The 22,000-nt window shown below is 59.0% G+C and overlaps 1 protein-coding gene across 7 annotated transcripts; it reads right to left on the bottom strand.

Annotated features, from left to right (window-relative positions):
* Positions 1 to 94: 94 nt before the first annotated feature.
* On the bottom strand, positions 95 to 21,924 carry TUBGCP6 (tubulin gamma complex component 6). 7 transcript variants are annotated; one of them, XM_030760736.2, is made up of 25 exons: positions 20,894 to 21,924; positions 19,862 to 20,025; positions 15,870 to 16,080; positions 10,471 to 10,644; positions 9,343 to 9,464; positions 8,501 to 8,579; positions 8,280 to 8,389; positions 7,981 to 8,072; positions 7,746 to 7,885; positions 6,573 to 6,722; positions 5,855 to 5,936; positions 5,682 to 5,770; positions 5,488 to 5,603; positions 4,143 to 4,281; positions 3,758 to 3,829; positions 2,367 to 3,564; positions 2,154 to 2,212; positions 1,814 to 1,949; positions 1,565 to 1,733; positions 1,334 to 1,475; positions 1,046 to 1,240; positions 835 to 967; positions 552 to 765; positions 290 to 471; positions 95 to 211 (listed from the first exon to the last, which is right to left on the bottom strand). In XM_030760736.2, the coding sequence occupies exons 1-25, from the start codon at positions 21,632 to 21,634 to the stop codon at positions 120 to 122; spliced, it is 5,001 nt and encodes a 1,666-aa protein (XP_030616596.2). In that variant the 5' UTR covers positions 21,635 to 21,924; the 3' UTR covers positions 95 to 119. The 7 variants fall into 7 exon arrangements, 6 of the variants coding, with proteins under 6 accessions (XP_030616596.2, XP_030616594.2, XP_089777641.1 ...); XM_030760734.2 differs by having other exon boundaries at positions 1,814 to 2,212; XM_089921515.1 differs by having other exon boundaries at positions 5,488 to 5,770.
* Between the last annotated feature and the right edge of the window lie 76 nt (positions 21,925 to 22,000).

The raw sequence follows: 22,000 nt of genomic DNA on the forward strand, positions 1-22,000 counted from the left end.
GTTCTGCCCCCGCCCCGGCCCAGGACCCGCCCAGTAGAGAGAGGCGTGAGTGGGGCGGGCAGCACCTTTATTGCAGCGCAGGCACCCCCCCCCCCCCCCCCCCCGGGGCCACACAGGCCTCAGGCGTCCTGGTAGTAGCTGTTGAAGTTGATGCGCAGCAGGAAGTCCTCCAGGTGGGGCTGGTAGCCGCGGTTCACCAGCTTGCTCACCACTGGGGGTAGGGCGTCAGTGAGCAGCTCAGCCCCGCCCCCACCCCACCTGGCCCTGCCCGGCCCCAGGGGAGGGTCACCTTTGAAGAGGAAGTGGGAGTAGTACTTGAAGGTGCTGTAGGACTGCTGCAGGAGGGCGAAGTTGGGGTGCTCGGGGCCACGCCAGGGCTGGGAGATGAGCTGGCTGCGGAACTTGAGCACCAGGCTGAAGGTACTGTGAATGATGTTCATTACCGGCGCCGCCTTCTCCGTCAGCAGGCCCCTGCGAGGGCAGGCGGGGGCTGCGGTGAGCACGCCCGACGCAGGGGACACGGGGGACGCGGCCCTGGCCCCGCGCCTCACCTGAACACAGCCTTGTGCAGGTACTCGGCATGGGCGCGCTGGATCTCCTCTAGGTCGCCCACCGAGGCCAGCCTGGCCTGGAACTCACACCAGGTGACATGCAGGATCTGGTTGGCGATGTAGCCCTGGATGACCTTCACGAAGTGCTGCATCTCGTGCTTGAACAGCTGTAGCTGGCGGAACTGCACCGAGCCAGCTGCGTGGCTCACCCGTGCTGGGGGGGGGGGGGGGGGTTGAGCTACAGCCACGAGCTGAGGGGACACCAGGGCCCCGCCAGGCTCACCTGTGCGCTTGAGATGGAAGCAGACATCCTTGAGTGTCCACATCATGAGCTTCAGCTGCAACAGGAAGGAGAAAATGCCGCTGTACCTGCTCAAGCAGCCCTCGGTGACCACGATGTTGAGGGGCCAGTCAACCTGCCAGGGAAGCCAACTTAGCACGCCCTGCGTCCCGGGACCGTCCCCCGCCCATCTGCACAAGGGGACCCTGCTCACCTTGTACCTGAGCTCCAGGCAGCTCAGCACGTCCGGGGCGTTGGGGGCAAACGTCTCGGGCAGGAACTTGAGGGCGAAGGAGAGGTTGGCGGCGTGCGGCGTGTCGCCGTGCAGGCTGTACTGCAGGGCCTTGCTCAGCACGGAGTTGAGCACCAGCGGGCTGAGGAGCTCCCCAGGCGTCTGTCCCGCCCCGAGCTGCAGCAGCAGGGCACGAGTGTCCCGAGGCGTCCCGAGGCCTCCAGACGCCCTCCCGCAGCCCCACCTGTGCCCGCCCCACCCGGGCCTCACCTTCTCGAAGAGCAGGTCGCTGAGGGACTGCGCAAACTCCCCGTCCTCCATCAGCAGGAAGTGCCGCAGTGCCTCGAAGTGCGCCCCGAGGTGCAGCTCCACGAAGAAGTAGTCGACTGCGGCCTTGTTCACCAGGGAGACGCTGGCAGGAGGGGCCTGGCGTCACTGGCCAGCAAGGCGCGGAGGGCCGGGTGGGGAGGGCCGGGCGGGGCGGGCCGTGCAGGCACTCACTGGGCAGCCAGTGGGGCCGTGATGGAGTGCTTCATGAGCACGGGCAGCGGCAGCAGCTCACTCAGCTGCACCGCACTCGCGTCTGCGTCTGACTGGGCCCCGGGGTCCTCGGGGAGGGCGAAAGCTCGGGGCAGCCCGTGGTGCAGGAGGCGGGCAACGGGAGGCTCTGCTGCAGGGGTGACACGGACCACGGTCCCGCACCAGGGACACGCCGGCCAGGCTCCCTCCCGCCACGGCCAGCCCACTCACACATGGCCTCGTAGCTGTCCGGGTACCGCTCCAGGCAGTACTGCCCCGCCAGGCCCGCCAGGTAGGCCTGCTCCCTGTCCCAGCGCTGGGCCGCCTCCTCGCCAGGGCCTGGGCTGCTCCGGGTGTCCACGCCCTCCTGAGACAACCCAGCCTCAAGGAGCCCGCCTGTTCCCCTCGAGTGGGAGAGAACGGACCGGGCGGGGGGCATCCCCCGCGTGCTGCCCAGTCCCAGGGCGGAGCCCTCACTGCCCACCACAGGCCAGGCGGGGGCAGGGAGCCCACCAGCAGCACACGCTACCCCGACTCCTGGTCCCCAGCCCCGGACCCCGTCTGCTCTGACCTGTGAGCTCGGAGGGCCACTTGGAGAGAGGTCCTGGGAGTCCCCACTCGCCCCCGGGCCTGAGCGGAACAAACGGGGTGGGAGGGGGCGTCAGGGCCCAGCACCTGCCACAGGACAGCGCCCCACCAAGTCCCCGGGGCAGCCAGCTTCTCACCCGCCCCCCGGGCTCACGGACGCCCCCCGTCACAGGACAGCCCTGGGGGCCCCACTGGCCTGGCTCCTCAGGGATACTGTCTTCCAGAGCAGTGGGCGCAGCCTCCGCAGACAGCAAGTCCTGCAGGCCAGTCTCCTCCCCACGGCCAGAGCCGCCTGAGGCCGTCTCTGCAGGCAGCCGTGGCTCATGTTCCCGGGCAGGGCTCTGGGCTCCCAAGCTGAGGCCTGACCGGGACCCATGGTCAGGGGGCGCCCAGGGGGGCCCGGGCACGTTGGGCTCGGCTTCCCCTGAGAGCACCCCCAGCATCACACTGGACTGAGACACGTGTCCGTGGACGTTCCACCGTGGCCGGGAGGGGGCCACATCCCACACGTTCTCCCCCACCCTGATGCTGGCATCAGACACGTGTCCGTGGATGTTCCACCGTGGCCGGGAGGGAGCCACATCCCACACGTTCTCCCCCACCCTGATGCTGGCATCAGACACGTGTCCGTGGATGTTCCACCGTGGCCGGGAGGGAGCCACATCCCACACGTTCTCCCCCACCCTGATGCTGGCATCAGACACGTGTCCGTGGACATTCCACCGTGGCCGGGAGGGAGCCATTCCAGAACCATAACCCTCTGTGGGAACACCAGGCTCTGCCACTTGCCCACAGAGCTGCCCCGGGGCCTGGCTGCTCTCCTCCTGGCAGGAGGGATGCTGGGGGGGGTGCGCGTAAGGCAGAGCCACCCGCCCATCTGGGACACACGTGTCCAGCTGTGCGTGAGTGTCCTCCCGCGGCCGCTGCCCCTCACTGCCCAAGCTGCCTCCTGCAGTCTGGAGGGCCCCTGGGGAAGCTGGGGCGGCCACAGACGGCCTCAGGATGGTTCTGAAATCGTACTCCTGTGGCCCGGAGGGCCCTGTGTCCGCTGCTGCGGACGGAGCCAGAGGAGGCAGGTCCGAGCCAATGGTCTGCAGTGCCTCGTCCAGGACGGGGGCCGCGCTGGTGATCACAGGCTTCTCAGCCCCCTGGGCCGTGGGCAGGAAGTCTCGGATGCTGAGGCCCACAGAGAACGGCCCCGGCCCCTCCGCCTGCTCTGACAGCGGGCCTGCTCCTGGCCCTGAGCCGCAGGCCCCAGCTGCTGGAGGCTCGAGGGGCTGCGGCGTCAGCATGCTCTGCCTGTCGGGGCTGTCCCGGGCAGCCTCATGCCGCCCCTCATGCCCAGGATCACAGCTGCCGCCTCCGTCTGGGTGCTCAGGGCCCAGAAAGGAAGCCTGAAACACAAGTGCGCGTCGGTCCCTCCCATTATCTGGCTCTGTCCCCCAAGTTCGGTTCTGCACCCAGCACCAAAACCCACGACAGGGGGGCAGTGGGGACACAGGCCAGGCACGGGGGCAGCCAGATCCGAGCCCCACCCTACGTGCCCTGGATCCTGCCCCGGCCCCTCGCCCGGGAGCGGGCACTCACCTGGAAGCGGGCACCCGGGAGGATGGCCAGCGGCTCCAGGGGCTTCCCCTCCACCATGTCTTCCAGCAGCTCCTGAAATTCAACCAGCAGGATGTGCGGCGGCAGCCGTGGGGGTGGAAGCCACAGCCCCACCGCCCGCAACTGTCGGGCACCGCGATGCGGCGGGGCTCACGCGGCACTTGGCTCGCAGCCCGGCTGGCGCCCAGCACCACCTGTGTCGTCTGAGGGCAGCACGGCCTCTCCCGGTCACGACCCCTCTGAACACGTGATGAGAGCCTTACTCATCCTCCTCCAGCGGGCACACAGGAAGGTCTGCGTGCGACCTCAGGGGCTTCTGAGTCCCCGGGGGGCCGGGGAAGAGCTCCCGTGTGAACAGCAGCGCTACCTGAACGCGTTTCTGATCTTCTAAGAGAAAACGAAGACGAGCGCCGGCCAATCTGTGCCTCTGGACCTTCCACAGCGCCTTCTGCTCCCGACGAGCTGCCTCTGCAGACAACTTGCTGTAATGATCCACCAGTGCCTGCCTGTAGCCACCGAGAGAGGACTGGTCACCATGGTCACCCCACTGTCCAGCCAGTGCCCCGTGGGCTGGAGGCTCTCCGTGGCAGAGACCCCTGATGGGCAGTCCACATGCCCAGCACCTTCCCCGGGCAGGTAGCTGCTCCCGCAACACCTGCAGGGGCCTCGCTGGGCAGGTCCTTCTGGCCCCCAGACTAGGAGCCCCCAGCGGGCAGGCCCAGTGAATTCACTCTGCAGAGTGAACACCAGAATGAGCCCCTACACAGCCTGAAGCAGAGGGACTGGCGAGGGGCCGGGGGCTGCCCAGGGTCTCTAGGAGGCAAGGCCTCACTTCGTCAGCTGCATAGGAGGCAACTTCCCGTTCTGCTGGTGCAAACCCCAGAGAACTGATTATTAACGCAACAGGGCACGCAAGGTGCAGTGTAAACATTTTATTTGCTTAATTCAAAGCTGGCCTGGCATGTTAACACCCAACGATTTTGATCCTCTCGCCGTCAGGAAACTGGTTTCAGACCTGGACCGGCCATTTTTAATTCGGTTGTCACAGGCCAGGGACACAGCCTCTACACCTAGTTTCCTCCTCCGGTAAACAGGTGGCTAATGTCTGCTCACACACACACACACGTGTGTACACACAAGACAGCACGGATGCACGTGCACGGCATACATGCACTCATCACTTGCTGGCTCGGTCACAGCTCCATGAACCGTCCCCAGGGTCAGGACACCTGAGACCCCGAGACGATGAGTAGGAAGGGACAGCCCCTCCCACAAAGCGCCCCCCTTCGAGATGCCAGCTCTGCTGCCAGCTTATGGGAAATGCAGGGGAGGGCGGGACAAGCTGATGGCGCAGCAAGAGACAGACTCTCAGATACTGTGCTGGAGAAATTCCTGTTTCTCTGTCAAACTGCTAACAGGTTTAAGAAAAAATCAGAAAAACAGGAGCTGTTTAACTTAAAAGAAACAAAGAGACAGAGAGGCGACAGGAACACAGTGTGTGCTCCAACCCTGAATCCGAGTCCACACAAACCGACCGCAAGAAGACATTCTGAGCTCAGACCACTACTCTTCCGGCCTGAACGTACACCTGAAAGGTTTCAAAATAAAAGGTAAAGGCCCATCACAAAGATCAAACGAGCCACGGTGTCCCCGCGGTGCCCTCGCCCCAGGGAGGCCGACCCGGACTGGCCACTAGGCCCGCGGCCGCCTACCTGGCCTTCCTCTCCAGCTGCTCCTCCAGGGCCTTCAGCCTCCTCTGCCGGTCCCGGAGCTCACGGGCGTAGCTGAAGTCATCATCCAGCTCCTCCTGCCTGGCCGCCCGGCGGCGCTGCACAACACCCACGGCGGCCCCGCTGGTGAAGCCACCTCCCCGAGCCTGTGCCACCCCCGGGCCAACCCCACCCACCTCCTGGTCCTTCACAAACTGCTCCTTCAGCCTCTGAAACTGCTCTCGCTTCTGGGCATCCAAGGCCATCCGCTCAGACAGCTGCCGATCTGCGACAAGAGAGTAAGGGGCATGTTATGAGGAGCCCCAGCAGGCAGCCCCCCGACGCAGAGGGGGACCCGAGCCACACGCACCGCTGAGCGCGCTCAGGACCCTGGATGCCGCTTCCCGGGCCTGGACAATTAATTCTTGTTTTGCAATTTCCATTCGTAATTCCTGAAAAAGACCACCAGTGATTGATGCATCTAATCCTCCCTCCCATGCCCCTGGGATGGCCTGGGAGAGGGGTCCGCTCAGACCCTGGGTGGGCTCTGGGGGCACGGTGCCCACCCCACACAGTGGTGAGGCTGGTTCCCAGGCAATCGATACACTCTCCCAGAGCAATCTGGAGCCAAGACCCCAGGCCTGTATGCCCACCCTGAAGGGGACGGGCTTCCCTGCGGGGACGGAGGGCCAGGCCAGGCCGCCCCAGCAGGGTGTACAGCCTCCTCTGCACCTCCAACGCTCACCCCCGCCACTTGCTCTCTGTGGTCTGCCCAGCCCACATCTCCCTGCTGCCCACCAGGTGCCGGGCCAGGAAGGACTTTCCATCAAACCCCTCCCCAGTCCACAGGAGGCGCAAAGCTTGGGCCCCGGTACACCTGCCCCTCCTGAGCAGGAGGGGAGCCCACTGTCCAGCCCACGCTGGGAGGAGGGGGAGGGAGAGGCACAAAGAACCTTGGGAGGAGGGGGAGAGGCGCAAGGAACCCTGGGAGGAAAGGGAGGCGCAAGGAACCCTGGGGGGAGAGGGAGGCGCAAGAAAAGGCCCGCGGCGCAAGAAAAGGCCCGCGGCCCAAGGCGCCCCTCCCTCACCTTCTCCTCCTTGCTGATGGAGCTGTGGCGCGCCACCCTCTCCATCCGGCCCACGTAGATGGCACAGTCCTTCTCGATGTCCTTCAGCTCCTCGAGGGAGAATATCACCGAGACGCGAGGGACCGGGACATCGGAGCAGCAGAGGTAATGCTGCCGAGGAGGGAGGACCTGCCGTGAGCCCGGAGGCACTCAGACCCACACACCCTCTCGGCCTCCCTGTTTCTGGCGACCCACGCGGACAGCCTGCTTCCTCGGACACCCTGCACTCCTCGCTGGCATCCTCCACGGCTCCAGGACATCACAGGCTGGGTGGGTTTCCGCCCAGGCCAAGGCTGCCCTGTGGCAGAAGCCAGGTCTGCCTCCCACAAATAACACTTCAGAAGAAGCTGCCCAGAGCCGGACATGCCCACACGCACTTCCTAAGGTCAGCTCAGACAGGACTGCCCCAGCCGCCACGCCCTCTCCCCAGGGCCGAGCCCACCATGTCGTCCCGCCCTCCCCAGAGCCCCGCCTCCCCGCAGCCAACCTCTGGGCTGCTCCTGGGGGCTCACCAATATGGGTCTCCTCCCCTGCATGGGCCGCTCCCACCCAGCCCTGAGCCTGTCCTGGCCGCTCCAGTCTGATCTCAGCCCCGCACTCGGCCGGCTGCTGCCCCCGATCCGGCCTGCACTCGGCGGTTCCACTGCCAGGAACCCCCAGGTCCACACACCTGGCCAGCCTGCTCAGACATCAGACAGCACCTCCAGGCAGAGGCTGCCAGTCCACACCCCACCACTGCCACCTGGCCATCTTCCGCAGAGCCTCAGCCGCACGGAGCGCAGCCAAGCCCTGTGAGCGCTGCACAAGACTCCCTGGGTCCACCTGCCTGGTGACGCAGCCCACCCCTGCCCTGCCGGGGCGGTTTCCAATGCAGAGGAGGGCAGGGAGGAACCCGCTGCCCCCCGGCCTCTGAAACGCCCTCGGCTCTCCTCCCGTCTGAACGAGCGCCCAGAAACTCAACCGAAGTTGAGCTCGTGAAACTCTCAAGGGAAACTGAGGGAGAGGTCACCACGACCCCTGCTCCAACACAGCTGACCCAGAGCTAAGGACAGATCGCCAGGCCGCAGGGGGCCGGGGGCTGGCACACGGCGAGCAGGCAGCACCCTGCGGGTGGCACGTGCCAGCCGCCCTCACCCGGGGGCAGCAGAGCTTCAGCAGGTTGATGGTCTTCCCGCAGACATACACGTCGTGGGCGACGTGCCTCAGGAACACGGGGACGCAGTCCTCCACCTCTTTGGAAATGAGCACGTAGCCGTGGGTCCAGTAAAACTTATCTACGTGCGGGACAAGACAGCCGGGTCTGAGTCCAACCACGGCCCCGACCCACCTGAGGGTGTGGGGCCCCGGCCGGCAGCCGGCCGCCACCTACCTCTGAAGCCCAAGTACTCGTGGTTCACCTGGATCATGAACTCGCCGTAAACGTCTCTGAAGACCCCACTGTACACCCAGTCGTGGATGAACCTGCCAGGGTGGGTGGGCCAGTGGTGAGGTGGGTGGCACCCACGGGGGTAGAGAGCTGCGCCCCGGTGCCCACAGTCCGAACCCCCCATCCTGCCCTCCCCGTGCCACCCCAATCTCTGATCCCTGCGCTGAGCAGGCGCCCCAACGCGAGGACGAGCTCGAACGTGTTAGGGCTGAGCGGGGCCCCGACCCCATGCCGGCCCCCACCGCGTGTAGGGCTCGCAGCTGGTCTTCAGCAGAGACAGCAGGACCGGGTAGTGCTCGTTGCTGCAGTTATCCAGGGCCTCCTGGTAGAGGTAGGAGAGCAGCTTCACCCCCTGGAGGCGGCAAGAGGAGGGCTCAGCGCACACGGCACAGACAGCAGGCGGGGAGCCCTGCCCGTCCCGCGGGGCTGGCCAGGCCCACACCCGGCAGGAACCCAGACTCACAGTGGGGAACGCAGCCCCGGGCGCTCCGCCCCCAGCACCCAGGAGTCCAGTGCCGACACCGCAGAGCTCAGCCAGGTATCTGGACACACAGGCCGGTGAGACCAGGTGAGCAGAACACGTCCCAGGCCCTCCTCTGCCTGTCCAGATGGTCTGGCTTTAAAACCACCTGCACCTCAAGGACCTCAGATGTGAGCCTCCTACCGGGCCCCTCCCAGGGCACCCCACGCAACGCCACCTCCTCCCCAGGTCTGGCCAAGACTGAATTCCCCTGAGTCCACAACCCTTCCCCAAACCTGCCACTATCCCGCCTCCCCCAGGCTGCCACCTCCTCTGCCCTGGATGGCTGCCAAGTCCCCCCTGGGCCCCTCGCCCCCAACACCCCGCTTCAGGCCGTGCTCCACACGGCAGCACAGCCCCTGACAGCACCCTCCAGATGCCCCCAGGCTCCCATCTCCAGCCCCAGGACCTCCACACTCCTGCCCCTCTGCCTGCAAGAACTCCTCTCCCACTGAGCCCCTCAGCCCGCCCCAGCCCCCCACTTTGCCTTCTCCAGGTGGCACCTGCCAGTGGCCCTCGGCCTGGCATTTACTAACTGGCTCCTGGGTGCCAGGGGCCGGGTCTGTCTGGAGGCACCCTGTGTGCCTGTCAGGCAGGAGCCCCCGATCCTGGGCAGGGCCTGCATGGTGGGCTGCCAACAGACAGCGCCCAGCACCTCGTGAACTCAGCTGGGTCAAGGGACTGTCCAGACGCCTACCAGGAGGGCTGTTTTCATGGCCACCCACCACCCAGCAAGCCCCACACCTGCCCCTGTCCAGCTACCAGGCTGCCGTGCTGAGGCTCACCTGAGCTGCCGGCCCAGTTTCTTGAAGAGAAAGGCAATGGCGAGGAGGCTCAGGGTGGGCGGGGTGGAGAGCACACAGGCCCGGTAGTACTGCAGGTACCTCCTCAGGCCGCTGGTGAAGGCCTGCGGGGCAGGGGGCAGTGGGCTGGGAGGAGGACGGCTAGGCACTTGGGGCACTGCCACCAAGCTCAGAACCAGAGGACAAGCCGGTGCAGGCAAAAGGCAGGGCTTCCACCCCCAACCCTGGGGCTCCGTGTTCCAAGGAACAGGCATCTGTGGGTCACGTGCGGACACCTAGCCTGGCCGGAGCCCGAGGCCACTGCTGCAAATCCTGTCCCCGCAGCCAGGGCCAGCTGCACCAGGAAATCGGACCCTGCGGATCCCAAGCAGCTGGGCTCTGTGCACAGACGCCAGCCCTCAGAGGGTCTCTGGCTGCTCAGATCACTGGGGTCTCGAGGACACACGTGTCCTGGGCAGCACCACAGCAGTATGGCCCCAGCTCAGCTCACGCCGTTCCAGGAGGTCTGCGTGGAACACTCCAGAACAAACGTCAGGCACCCACCAGCAAGGAGACAGCTGTCCTGCCCTCACACCCCAGAGAGCCGACACAGCAGTCCTGTCTTGGTTTCCTTCTGCCCTCCTAGCCCCACTGGGACCCATCCTAGAACCTGAGCCTCGTCACGTCACCCCAGCAACCCCGCTGCGTTGCCCACGCCCTTCTCTCAGTCTGGATGCCCCTCCCATGCAGCTGCCCCCGCTGCCCTGGGGGCTGTTGCCAGCGAATGGGCCAAAGACAAGGCTTTCAAGAGGACCTGGTTCAGCCCCACGCCAGGGATCCAGTGGGGAACAGGCAGCATGGGCCCAGCCCACACCGCCTGGCCTGCCCCCGGGGCCCCCAGCACTGGCCACACCTGACTCGTACTCTCTCGTGGCCCCAACATGTCTGCCCCAGGTTTCCAGTGAAGTGACGGGCCAGGTAAGACGTAATCGCCGGCCACCCCGTTCCTGAAGGGCAACTGACGGATTTGGGACATCACCGAGGAGAGCACCGTTTGTACTCAGAGGCCCTGGTGCAGGACCTGTGGACAGCTCTCAGGCACACCTGCAGCAGCATGAGGCGGGGCCGTACCTGGAACACGAGGCCCTCGCTGCACGAGGAGTCCAGCACAGGCTGCAGAGAGAAGTGGCTCAGGCGCGCGTAGTGGGTCCCGCACTCGGCCACCTCCGAGAGGAGGCTGCTAATGCTCTCGGGGGATGCTCCTGAGACGTGGACACCCTGTTTCACCGTGAAGGCCTGCGCTGGCTGGACAGGACAAAGGCGGGGGTCACTGGGGCCGGGCATCCAGAGCCAGCGTGGTGCTGCATCCCATTCCACCCGTGCACCCAACCACAGCACTGCCCACAGCACCCCCAAGACCAGGGGCCCCGACCCAGATACACACACAGGAAAGGGTGCAGGAGGCAGAAGGCCTTCCAGGCTACCTGAGGGGTGCACACAGACACCTGCTTGGGGCTGGGGCTGTGAGAAAGTGCTTGCCGTTAGAGCCGGCAATGCAACTCCCAGGCACCTGTCCCGAGGAAATAATGGAAAAGGCACACAGACACCTGCCATGGCGTGTTCCCCACAATATGGTTTACAACCGCAGAGCACGGAAACAACCTAAGAGAGGGCTGACTGCAACCACACTTGTGGGATGCAGTGAAAGCTGTGTGAACAGGAAAACGTACAGCTGCAGGTACCTGCACTGAAAAGAAGAAAGGTCTCAAATAAATACCCACACGGTACACCTTAATGAAGTAGAAAAAGAGCAAATGAAACCCAAAGCTAACAGAAGAAGAGAAACAATAAAAAAGGGATTAGAGGGGCTTCCCTGGTGGCGCAGTGGTTAAGCATCAGCCTGCCAGTGCAGGGGACACGATTTGAGCTCTGGTCTGGGAATATCCCACATGCTGTGGAGCTACTGAGCCTGCGCACCACAAATACCATGCTCCGCAACGAGACAGGCCACTGCTATAAGAAGCCCACGCACCACAACGAAGAGTAGCCCCCGACTGCCACAACTAGAGGAAGCCTGCGCACAGCAACGAAGACCCAACACAGCCTTAAATTAATTAGTTCATTAATTAATTGGAAAAAAATAGGCTGGGACCAGCACAACACCTCCCAACAAGATGATAAATGTTAACGTCATGTGAATTTTACAATTTAAATAAAATAAAATCAACAAAAACCCCAAAATGAAAAGTCCAACACCATATGGCTTCACTGGTAAATCCTACCAAACAATTAAAGAACTACCACCAGTTATTCTTAAACTCTTCCAAAAATTAAAGAGGAGGGAACACTTCCTAATTCTAAGAGGCCAGTATTGCCCTGATGCCAAAGCAAGATAAAGACATTACAAGGAAAAGACTACAGGCCAACATCCCTTATGAACACAGATGCAAAATTCCTTGATAATATATTAACAAACTGAATCTATCAGCATGTTAAAGGATTCTACACCATGACCACGTGGGTTTTACCTCAGCAACGCAAGGGTAGTTCAACATACAAAAATCAATGTAGGGACTTCCCTGGTGGCGCAGTGGTTAAGAATCCCCCTGCCGATGCAGGGGACACAGGTTTGATCCCTGGTCCAGGAAGATCCCACATGCCACAGAGCAACTAAGCCCGTGTGCCGTAACTACTGAGCCTGCACTCTAGAGCCCGCGAGCCACAACTACTGAGCCCGCATGCCACAACCACTGAAGCCCGCACACCTAGAGCCCATGCTCCGCAGCAAGAGAAACCACTGCAATGAGAAGCACACGCACCGCAATGAAGAGTAGCCCCCGGCTTTCCACAGCTAGAGAAAGCCCACACGCGGCAATGAAGACCCGAGGTAGCCAAAAATAAATAAATGAATAAATTTATTTTTAAAAAATCAATGTAATACACATTAATAGAACGAAGGAAAAAATTATATGATCATCTCAGCAGATGCAAAAAAAACCAACTGACAAAACTCAATACTTTTTCATGATAAAAACACTCAATAAACTAGGAAAAGAATGGAACTTTCTCAACAGGATAAAGGCCATGTGTGAAAAACCCACAGCTTACATGACACTCAGTGGTGAGAGACTGAAAGCTTTCCCCCGAGGATAAGGAACAAGGCAAGGATGGCTGTTTTCACCACTTCTGTTCAACATAATACTGGAAGTCCAGCCAGAGCAATTAGGCAAGAAGAAGAAATTTGAATATCCAAATTGGAAAGGAAGAAGAAAATTATCTGTCTGCAGATAACATGATCTTATATACAGAAAACACTAAAGAATCTACAAAACACCTGTTAGAGCTAATAAACGAATTCAGCAAAGTTCCAGGATATGAAATCAACAAACAAAAATCAGTTGTATTTCTATACACTTGCAACGAACAAGCCAAATAAAGGAAACTAAGAAAACAATTCCAGTTACTAGTGTAATGTAAGAATAAAATCCTTAAGAGATAAACTTAACTGAGAAGGCAAAAGACCGGTTACAGTGAAAACTAGAAAACATCGCTGAAAGAAATTAAAGACCTAAATAAATGCGAAGACACCCAATGTTCATGGACTGGAATGTCTAATAATGTTAGGATAATAATACACCCAGGGAATTCCCTGGCTGTCCAGTGGTTAAGACTCAGCACTTCCACTGCAGGGGGCACGGGTTCAATCCCTGGTCAGGGAACTAATATCCCACATGCTGTGTGGTGTGGCCAAAAATAATAATAATAATACACCCAAATCGATCTATGGATTCAATGCAATGCCTATCAATATCCCAATGGTGTTTTTAGCAGAAATAGGAAAAACCTTCCTAAAATTCATAATGGTATTGCAAGGGACCCTGAATAACCACAGCAATCTTAAAAAAAAGTTGGAAAACTCACACCTCCCAAGGTCAAAACTTCCTACAAAGTTACAGTAATCAAAACAGTGTAGAACTTGGGGAGTTCCCTGCTGCCCTAGTGGTTAGGACTCGGCGCTCTCACTGCCGTGGGCCGGGTTCAATCCTTGGTCAGGGAACTGAGATCCCGCAAGCTGCGCGGTACGGCACCCCAGAAAAACAGAACACTGTAGTACTGACATTAGGACAGACGTGAAGACCAGTGGAACAGAACAGAGTCCAAAAATAAACACTCACATATACGGTCAATTAATGCATAAGGATACCAAGACCATACAATGGGGAAAGAACAGTCTTTTCAACAAATGGTGCTCGGTAAACAGAATATCCACATGCAAAAGATTTGAGTTGGACCCTCCCCCTGCACTTGAGTTAATACAAAATTAACTCAAAATTGATCAAATATCTAAACTTAAGAGCTAAAACAATAAACTCTTAGAAGGAAACATAGAGGCCTTGAATTTGGTGATTTCTCAAATATGACACCAAAGGTACAGGCAACAAAAGAAAGAAAAAGAAAACCTGAACTTCATCAGAATTAAAAACTTTTGTACTTCAAAGGATACTATCAAGAGAATGAAAAAACAACCTACAGAATGGGAGAAAATATTTGCAAATCATATATCTGATAAGGGATTACTATCCAGAACATATAAAGAACTCCAACTCAACGGCCCAATTCAAAAATGGGCAAAGGACATGTGAGGACACAGTAAGAAAGCAGCTGTCTGAAAGCCAAGGAGAAAGGCCTCAGGAGAAATTAATTCTGCAAGCACCTTAATATTGTACCTCCGGCATCCAAAACTATGGGAAAATACATTTCCGTTCTCTAAACCCAAAAACAAACAAACAAAAAAAAGGCAAAGGACCAGAATAGACATTTCTTCAAAAAAGATATACCCATGAAAAAATGCTCGGGACTTCCCTGGTGGCACAGTGGTTAAGAATCCACCTGCCAACGCAGGGGACACGGGTTGGAGCCCTGGTCCAGGAAGATCCCACATGCCATGGAGCAAATAAGCCCGTGTGACACAACTACTGAGTCTGTGTGCCACAACTACTGAAGCCCATGCACCTAGAGCCCATGCTCCACAACAAAAGAAGCCACCGCAATGAGAAGCCTGTGCATCGCAACGAAGAGTAGCCCTGCTCGCCGCAACTTGAGAAGGCCTGCGCAGAGCAACGAAGACCCAACGCAGCCAAGAATTAATTAATTAAAAACAAAAAGGGAAAAAAATCTTAAAAAAAATAAATGCTCAGCATCATTAGTCATGATGGAAATGCAGATCTAAACTACAATGAGATACCACTTCACACCCGCTGGGGTGGCTATTATTTACCAAAAAAGGGGTGGGGGGATAAGTATTGGTAAGGATGCAGAAAAACTGAAACCCCAGGACACTGCTGGAGGGAGTGTAAAAGGGTGCAGCCATGGTGGAAAATAATCTGTTGGTTCCTCGGAAAGTTAAACATATACTGTATGACCCCTGCAATTACTGCAATTCCACTCCTAGAAATATATCCAAGTGAACTAAAAGCTGGGACTCAACAGATTCTTGTGCACCGATGTTCACACAGCACTATTCACAACAGCCAAAAGGTGAAATCCACACAAGTGTCCATCAACGTGATGAATGGATAGCAAAGTGTGGTCTATATATGCATGGAATACTTCTCTGCCTTAAAAAGGAAGGAAATTCTGACACTGGTTAGAACATGAATGAACCCTGAGAACATTATGCTGAATGAAATAAGTCAGACACAAAAGGACAAACGCTGTATGATTCCACTCATATGAGGAAAATCACAGAGATAGGAAGTAGAAAGGTGGGTACCGTGGGCTGGGGGAGGGGGAATGGGGAGTCAGTGTTTAATGAGGACAGAGTTTCAGTTTGGGAAGATGAAAAATTTTGGAAATAGACAGTGGGAGGACTGCACACCACTGTGAATGTAACTAACACTACTGAATTGTACACTTAATAGCGGGTAAGATGGTAGATTTTAAGTTACGTCTGTTCTACCACAATTTTAAAAGGGTGGAGAGGGTTGCTTCCACCCCATAGAGAAGGGCCATTCACACAACAGAACACTATGAGGCCATGAACGCAGAGTCTGGAACAGCGTCCCAGAGGGCATCCCAGCACCAGCACCAGCACCAGCACCAGGACCGCCTGGAGTCGGCTGGAGCGCGTCTGCGCCAAGCCCAGGACGTGCTTCTAGCACACACTCCACCTGAGAACAGCCCTAGGAAGTACACTGAAGACACAGAGAGACCGGGCACAGGACAAAGGAAGCATTTGCAGAACAACACATACAAAAGGCCCCACCCACCCACCCACCCCGCACTTCTCGAGGATCCACGGAAACGGGGTACATTTCTCTTCTTTCACTGACGGCAAGAAACATCTTACTTTTATTCAGTTTTTAAAAGGATGTTAATGAATTAATACTTTTTAGAACTGAAACGAAAAGACAATCACCAGGCAGGCGGCCAAGTCGGCTTCCCGACCACACGCCACCCTGGACTCTGTGGCCACTGCCCTCCCCCTCCCACCCAGCGCCCAGGTGTGTCACGTGTGAGCATGTCCTTACCTGGCAGAGGGAAAACGTGGCGGACACGACCCCAATCAGGATGTTGAGCGCGTCCTTCACCAGCTCGCACTCCTTCACCAGGACGGGCTGCGGGGCCTGCAGGAGGCCCCCGCCCAGCACCTGCAGCCCTGCTTGGCAGAGCCGGCAGGACCTGTCGAAGGCGGCCCTTCCAGCCTCGGTGAGGTAGGGCTCCTCTCGGTGGCCAGGCGGGCTGTGGGGGACAGAGGGGGGCAGCGAGTGGACGTGAACAGAAGGCGGGACAAAGCATAAAACGTCTAAGACCAGGTGTGACTCCCCACGGCCCCCAGCCCTCCAGCAGCGCCCGGCAGGCCGTCAGACGGCGCCCCGCAGACAGGGTCCGGAAGCAGCGGCACACGCCCGCGCCGCCCAGCGCCTCCGGGCACACGGAAGTCCTCCGGCTGCCCACCGGCTCGTGACGGCCTCTACATGGGAAACAACACCCAAGCCTGGAGCAGAACATTAACAACAGCGCACGTGTCCATCGCCAGAGGAGTGGAGAAGGACGCGATCTGTCCACATGAGGGAACTATTATCCAGCCTTAAAAAGAAAGGAAATTCTGACACAACGTGTCAGATGCTACAACACGGAGGAACCCTGAGGGTGTGACACTGTGATACAAGCCAGTCACAAGAGAACAAGTACTGAGTGACCCCACTCCTGTGGGGTCCCTAAAGTAGTCACAACCACAGAGACAGAAAGATGGGTGGGGGCCAGAGGCTGGGGGAGGGGGAGGGGGAGTGAGTGTGTAATGGGGACCGAGTCTCGGTTTGGGAGAATGAAACAGTTCTGGAGACGGATGGTGGTGATGGTCACACCACGTGAATGTCCTTAATGCCACTGAACCGTACACTTAAAAAGGGTTAAGATGGGGCTTCCCTGGTGGCACAGTGGTTGAGAGTCCGCCTGCCGATGCAGGGGACGCGGGTTCATGCCCCGGTCCGGGAAGATCCCACATGCCGCGGAGCAGCTGGGCCCGTGAGCCATGGCCGCTGACCCTGCGCGTCCGGAGCCTGTGCTCCGCAACGGGAGAGGCCACAACGGTGAGAGGCCCGCGTACCGCAAAAAAAAAAAAAATGTGTGCATTTTATCACCCTCCCCCCACAAAAACACAAAGAATGTACAGAGGAAAAAGTCTCCTGAAATTCCAGGAGAAATCAGGCCAGCTGGGTCTCACAGAGGGTGGCTCTGGGCACACATCCACCCCTGAGGTCTTTGCCTATGGGGGTCCTGTAGGAAGTTCAGGAACTACCAGTGTCTGCCCAGCCCGGTCACACTGTTCAAAAGAGGCCAAAAAGACAGTATCACTTCTCTTTTCTTTTTTTGCGGTACGCGGGCCTCTCACTGCTGTGGCCTCTCCCGTTGCGGAGCACAGGCTCTGGACGCGCAGGCTCAGCGGCCATGGCTCACGGGCCCAGCCGTTCCAAGGCATGTGGGATCCTCCCGGACCGGGGCACGAAGCCGTGTTCCCTGCATCGGCAGGTTGACTCTCAACCACTGCGCCACCAGGGAAGGCCAGTATCACTTCTTAAACATTCCTTTGGAAACCACCAACCCTACTGAAAGTATGAAAGAGCTGTTCTTTAAAATCCACTGGAAAAAGTAATTTCTCAATAAAAGGAGCCCGAGAAAAATCTCAGAGCTTGTCAAAAACAAAAATGCTTTTTAACGAACACTGCACCATAATGCGCTCCTTCCCTCACTCACCAAGTGTCTGAGAGCAGCGGCCAGAGCAGGACAAGCCCAGTCCTCATGGGGCAGGTGCGCGGACACAAGCTACAAGGAGGCGCGACTCACTGCCCATGACACGGGTCCCAGAGGGACCCGAGACCCTGGTCAGGAAGGCCCCAGGAGCAAGGCCACACCTGGAGCAGTGTCCCTGGCAGAGGGAGTGGCCTGTGTGAAAGCCCAGAGACAGGAAGAGAAAGGGGCCAGGTGCTGGGGGCTCAGTGTGGGGAGGGCGAGGGCAGGGGCCGGCGGTCCACAGTCCAGATGGGGAGGCCATGAGGCATGGCAGGCGGAGTGGCGGCGCACCTCTGATTTCCATCCCTGGGAAGTGGAACTGGCCGAGTGGAGGACAGCCTGAGTGGGCAGGAGAAGCGGGCAGGACGGTCCTGAGTGCCCCGATCAGCAGGTGGGGCCCAGCTGGGCCACGACACCAGCCCACACTCCCTTGAGACAGGAAGAGCTCGAGGAAAGGAGGAGACTCGGACCTCCAGGGTCCTTCCGAATGGCCCTCCAGGGGGTCCCCCGGGGGATGCATGTGCTGCAAGCACCATCCCACTGCGCACTCGAGTGCTAGGCTCCTGCCCACTCTTCCAGGGTCAACTCCCGACCACTGTGGCCACACGACCCTTTCAGTGGCTCAGAGCTGAGGGAGGAGAGTCCATGAAGGAAAACAAACTCACACTTGGACCCACAGAGAACTTGGCCTTTAACATCAATGAAACCACTTCCCCAGAAAGGGCGACAGACACAGAGGACTCCTGGCAGCAGGGAGACCGACGCTGGCTCACAGGGTGAGGCACAGGGGCGGGGGGTCCTCTGGGGGTTCTCAAGGAGAGGGCAGAGCTCACAATCCAGGGGCTGCAGGTGGACAGGGCGCCGCAACTGCCCATTCGTCAGAGCTCCCGGCAGGAGACTAGCAGGCGGCTGGGATTCAACTGCAACAAGTTCCCGAGATTCTCCAAATGAACTCGAGTGACAGGCCTCAGGGGTTGGGGCAGCAGGTTACGATGGAGCAGACAGTGGAAGAGCTTTGGGGGAGTGAGCTCAGGCCGTGCCCAGCCACGAGCTGGCCGGGCGTCTCCGGCGGGAGCGTGGGGCACAGGCTATCGCACTGGCTGCCGTCCTCCTGGAAGGGACACCGCAAGGTACTCCTCACGCTGGAGCTGTGGGGCCAGTTCTGCTTTCACGGGACACTGAGGGGATTAAGCGCATTCAGAAAAAGGGACGAGGATGTTGACCAGCTGAGCAACCACGTCTCCTGAACAGTGACCTGCAAAACTGAGCCTAGCAAAGTGGGAACTGGTAAATGAAATACCACTAACGAATATTTACAAAAGAAAGTAGTAGTTCCTTGATGGCCAGTGTTTAGACTTGTGAGGTTTTAGAAAACAGCGGAGCGATTAGATTTGCTTTGTGCACACAAGACAGGGTGAAGACTTAACGGGAAGTCACAGGGCAGAGAAGCCCCTCAAAGACAAGACAACCACCAAAACGGACGGTGCCTGGGGAAGCAGGAAGCTGGCCCTGCCTGGGGGAATCCATGTGGGGGAAGATGACCACGCCAGGAAAGCGACCCCAGCAGGAGCAGGGCCCACACAGCATCCCCGAGGGCGTGCTCACCCTTGGGAGGCACTCGGCTCCCTGGGAACCCCACCTCGTTCACTCAGTGCTCCCCAAACTGGCATCCCACAAAAATGCCAGCAGATGAGATGCAACAAGAGAATCCCATGACCAAACATTTGGGAAATGTGTCCTCTACCCCCACTCTGGGAGGTTGTGAGACACCAGCACACTACAGACTGAGAGATCCTGTGTGCAAAGGCCGTGGACGGGAAGAGCATCTACCAGGGAAACACTGCGAGGACCGAACTTCTCACCAGAGGACCACCCTCAGTCGTTATAGACGTGAAGAACGTTCCCTCGTCAGCACCCCATGCCCGGCACTGACCACACACCTCCGACTGGGAGCCACCGTGGCCAGGATGTAACTCAGTTGCCAACTGACCAGTCGGACTGCGAAGTGCGATCTGCAGAAGTTACTGGTTCAGTGGGAACCTGCGTAGGCCCGAGAGCCCTCTCCCCCTGCACTTCTCTCAACCCCTAGGGCGCAGACAACTTGTACACAGCTTGACTGAAACTTCCAAGTTCCTAAACCCAACTACCTGGGCTCTCTGAGTAAAGGCCAGGTTCACCGGGGGGGCAGGGGTGGGGGGGCACTGTGCATTTTAAGGCAAAGCTCACGAACCATCCAACTTGCTCCCAGCACCTCCGCTTGCTGGCCTCGTAGGTGAGCACGGCGTCCCACAGGTCAATGTCTGGAGTCACGCCCGGCTCTGACTGGGAATCAGGAGTCAGATTGGATGCTGATTGGAACCCTTCATCTTCCGACTGATCCACACTCGAAGGGACCTAGAGGCCAAGGGAAAAGGACATTTCACCTGGACATGGTGTCTAGGTTTCACCTGAGTGGGATGAGAGTTCCAGGGGCACTTCCACACGCTTCCATTTCCTCTATGGGAAAGACCCGGCAGAACGTTTCTTCTATTTTTCTCAAGCACATAAGTAGTACACCATGTTTTCACCCCTAAGGAATCGTTTAAGGAATTAAACTAATTCATTACCAATTCCCAATTTCACACAACACAGGCTTGTTGAGGCTTACGAGCCTCAACATAACTTACAATGACATTTTTCACAAGGTGTCTCCGATCTGGAAATTCCATTTTGGGGAACCCAGCATAAAAAAATCACATAGACACAGAAAAACTCACGTCCGCCAACATGTTTGCTATAGCATTATGGTTGAAAACAATCTAAATGCCTCACAGTAAGGGAATAACTGAACGATGACAGAGCACCCTTTCAGCAAAGCCGCAAAATGCAAAGGCAAACGACAATTTACTTAATAACGGAAAAATCCCACCTTACCGGGAAAACAGCATATAACACTGCACGAACAGCAGGGACAAATGTTTTTTGCCACCTATGGCTACTGAACACTTGAAACGCAAGAAGGAACCGGATTTATTTCATCGTCATGAACTTGAATTTAAACATCAACTCGAAGGCAAAAGAAGTGACTGAACAGTAAATACAAGAGGAAAGCGGCACGTGGCCGGGGGCTGCGCGGGAGGGGAGGGGGGTGGGGTGGGAGTCCCCACGGCTCAGCCGCCAGTGCTCCGAACTCCAGCTGTCCTCCTTTTGCCCCGATGGAAGGAAGGTCAAACGAGGCCCTTCCCAAGCCCGGGGAGCCGGAGGCAGGAAGCAAACACTCTACCTTGATGGCCAGTCCGGAGAGGTCTGCGCTGTCCGGCACCGGGGGCAGGTCCAGGCGGACGTCCAGGTCGGCCGTGCGGCTGTGCACCAGGGCTCCAAAGAGCGAGACGCGGGTGTCCCTCTCAAACCTGTCCCCGCAGGGGTCGCCATACGAGAAGAGCCCGACGGCGGGCAGGCCGGTGCCCGGCGCCGCCTCCATCACCTGCAGCGTCTTCCGGACCAGGTCCCGACACAGATACTCCTCTCCGGAGATGAGTGACCGCACGTCCGCCTCCAACCCGCTCAGGTCGGCGCAGTCGTAGCCGCCGTAGGGAACGTCTCTCCCGACGGGCCGGCTGTGCAGGAAGAAGTCCCGCCGGCGCCGCAGCATTCGCGGGGGCCCGCTGCCCGCCAGCCGCACCAGCAGGTCCAGCACGGATCCCAGCTCCGCCAGCGGCCGGCGATGCGCGGCCTCCAGCTCCTCCACCAACTCCTCCAGGCGGTCGGCCTCGGCGCCCAGGCCGCTCACTCGCAAGTCGAAGGACAGCATGAGGATCCTGTTTTTCACCGGGAGTCTCGGGAGGCCGGGCTGCAGCTTGCGGGTCTCATCTTGAAAGAGGCTCGTGAACAGAACGTTGTAGGCCACCCTCTTGAGGCTCTGCTTGGCCTTCTTGCGGCTCCCGCGGCGCTGGCCAGAGTGAGCCTTCGCGGCCGGCAGGAGGGCCTCGCACAGGTCGTCCACCAGCTGGGGGACGCTGGCCATGCCCCCTTCTCACGCCGGGCCCTCGAGCGCGGCCTGACTCGCCTTCTTGGGGCCCCGGAGAGGGGACGGCCGGCAGAGGCACCGCCGAGGACGGAGCGTGGGCCAGACCCGCGCGCCCGCTCGCCTGCCGGCTCCCCTCACCCCGGGGACAGCGCGCAGCCCCAGCTCCCGCCACCGCGTCACCGCCGCGCGACCAGCCAGACAGCCGGAGCAAGCGCACCGGAACTGCGTCATCTGGGAGGCGGGCGGCACGCGCGGAGGGGGCGGAACCTGGAGGCCGCCTATCAAGGGCCCTTCCGCCCTGGAGCCTCGTTCCCACCGGTGGGGAAGCTGGGGCCGGAATCAACTGAGTTAACTAAATCGGGC

The sequence above is a fragment of the Delphinapterus leucas genome, chromosome 11 (genome assembly GCF_059928025.1).
Source record: "Delphinapterus leucas isolate spDelLeu-1000000601 "Yukka" chromosome 11, BTC_Dleu_Yukka2, whole genome shotgun sequence".
NCBI classification, from domain to species: domain Eukaryota; kingdom Metazoa; phylum Chordata; class Mammalia; order Artiodactyla; family Monodontidae; genus Delphinapterus; species Delphinapterus leucas.

What these genes read in the sequence shown, in the direction of transcription:
- TUBGCP6 (XM_089921512.1), bottom strand. Translation starts at nt 21,634, where the DNA reads ATGGCCAGCGTCCCCCAGCTGGTGGACGACCTGTGCGAGGCCCTCCTG. An exon ending in GCGAGGGCCTCGTGTTCCAG is followed by an intron (nt 9,465 to 10,470) that starts GTACGGCCCCGC and finishes CCTGCCCCGCAG; the next exon opens with GCCTTCACCAGCGGCCTGAG. An exon ending in ACGGCCCCACTGGCTGCCCA is followed by an intron (nt 1,476 to 1,564) that starts GTGAGTGCCTGC and finishes CCCTCCTGCCAG; the next exon opens with CGTCTCCCTGGTGAACAAGG.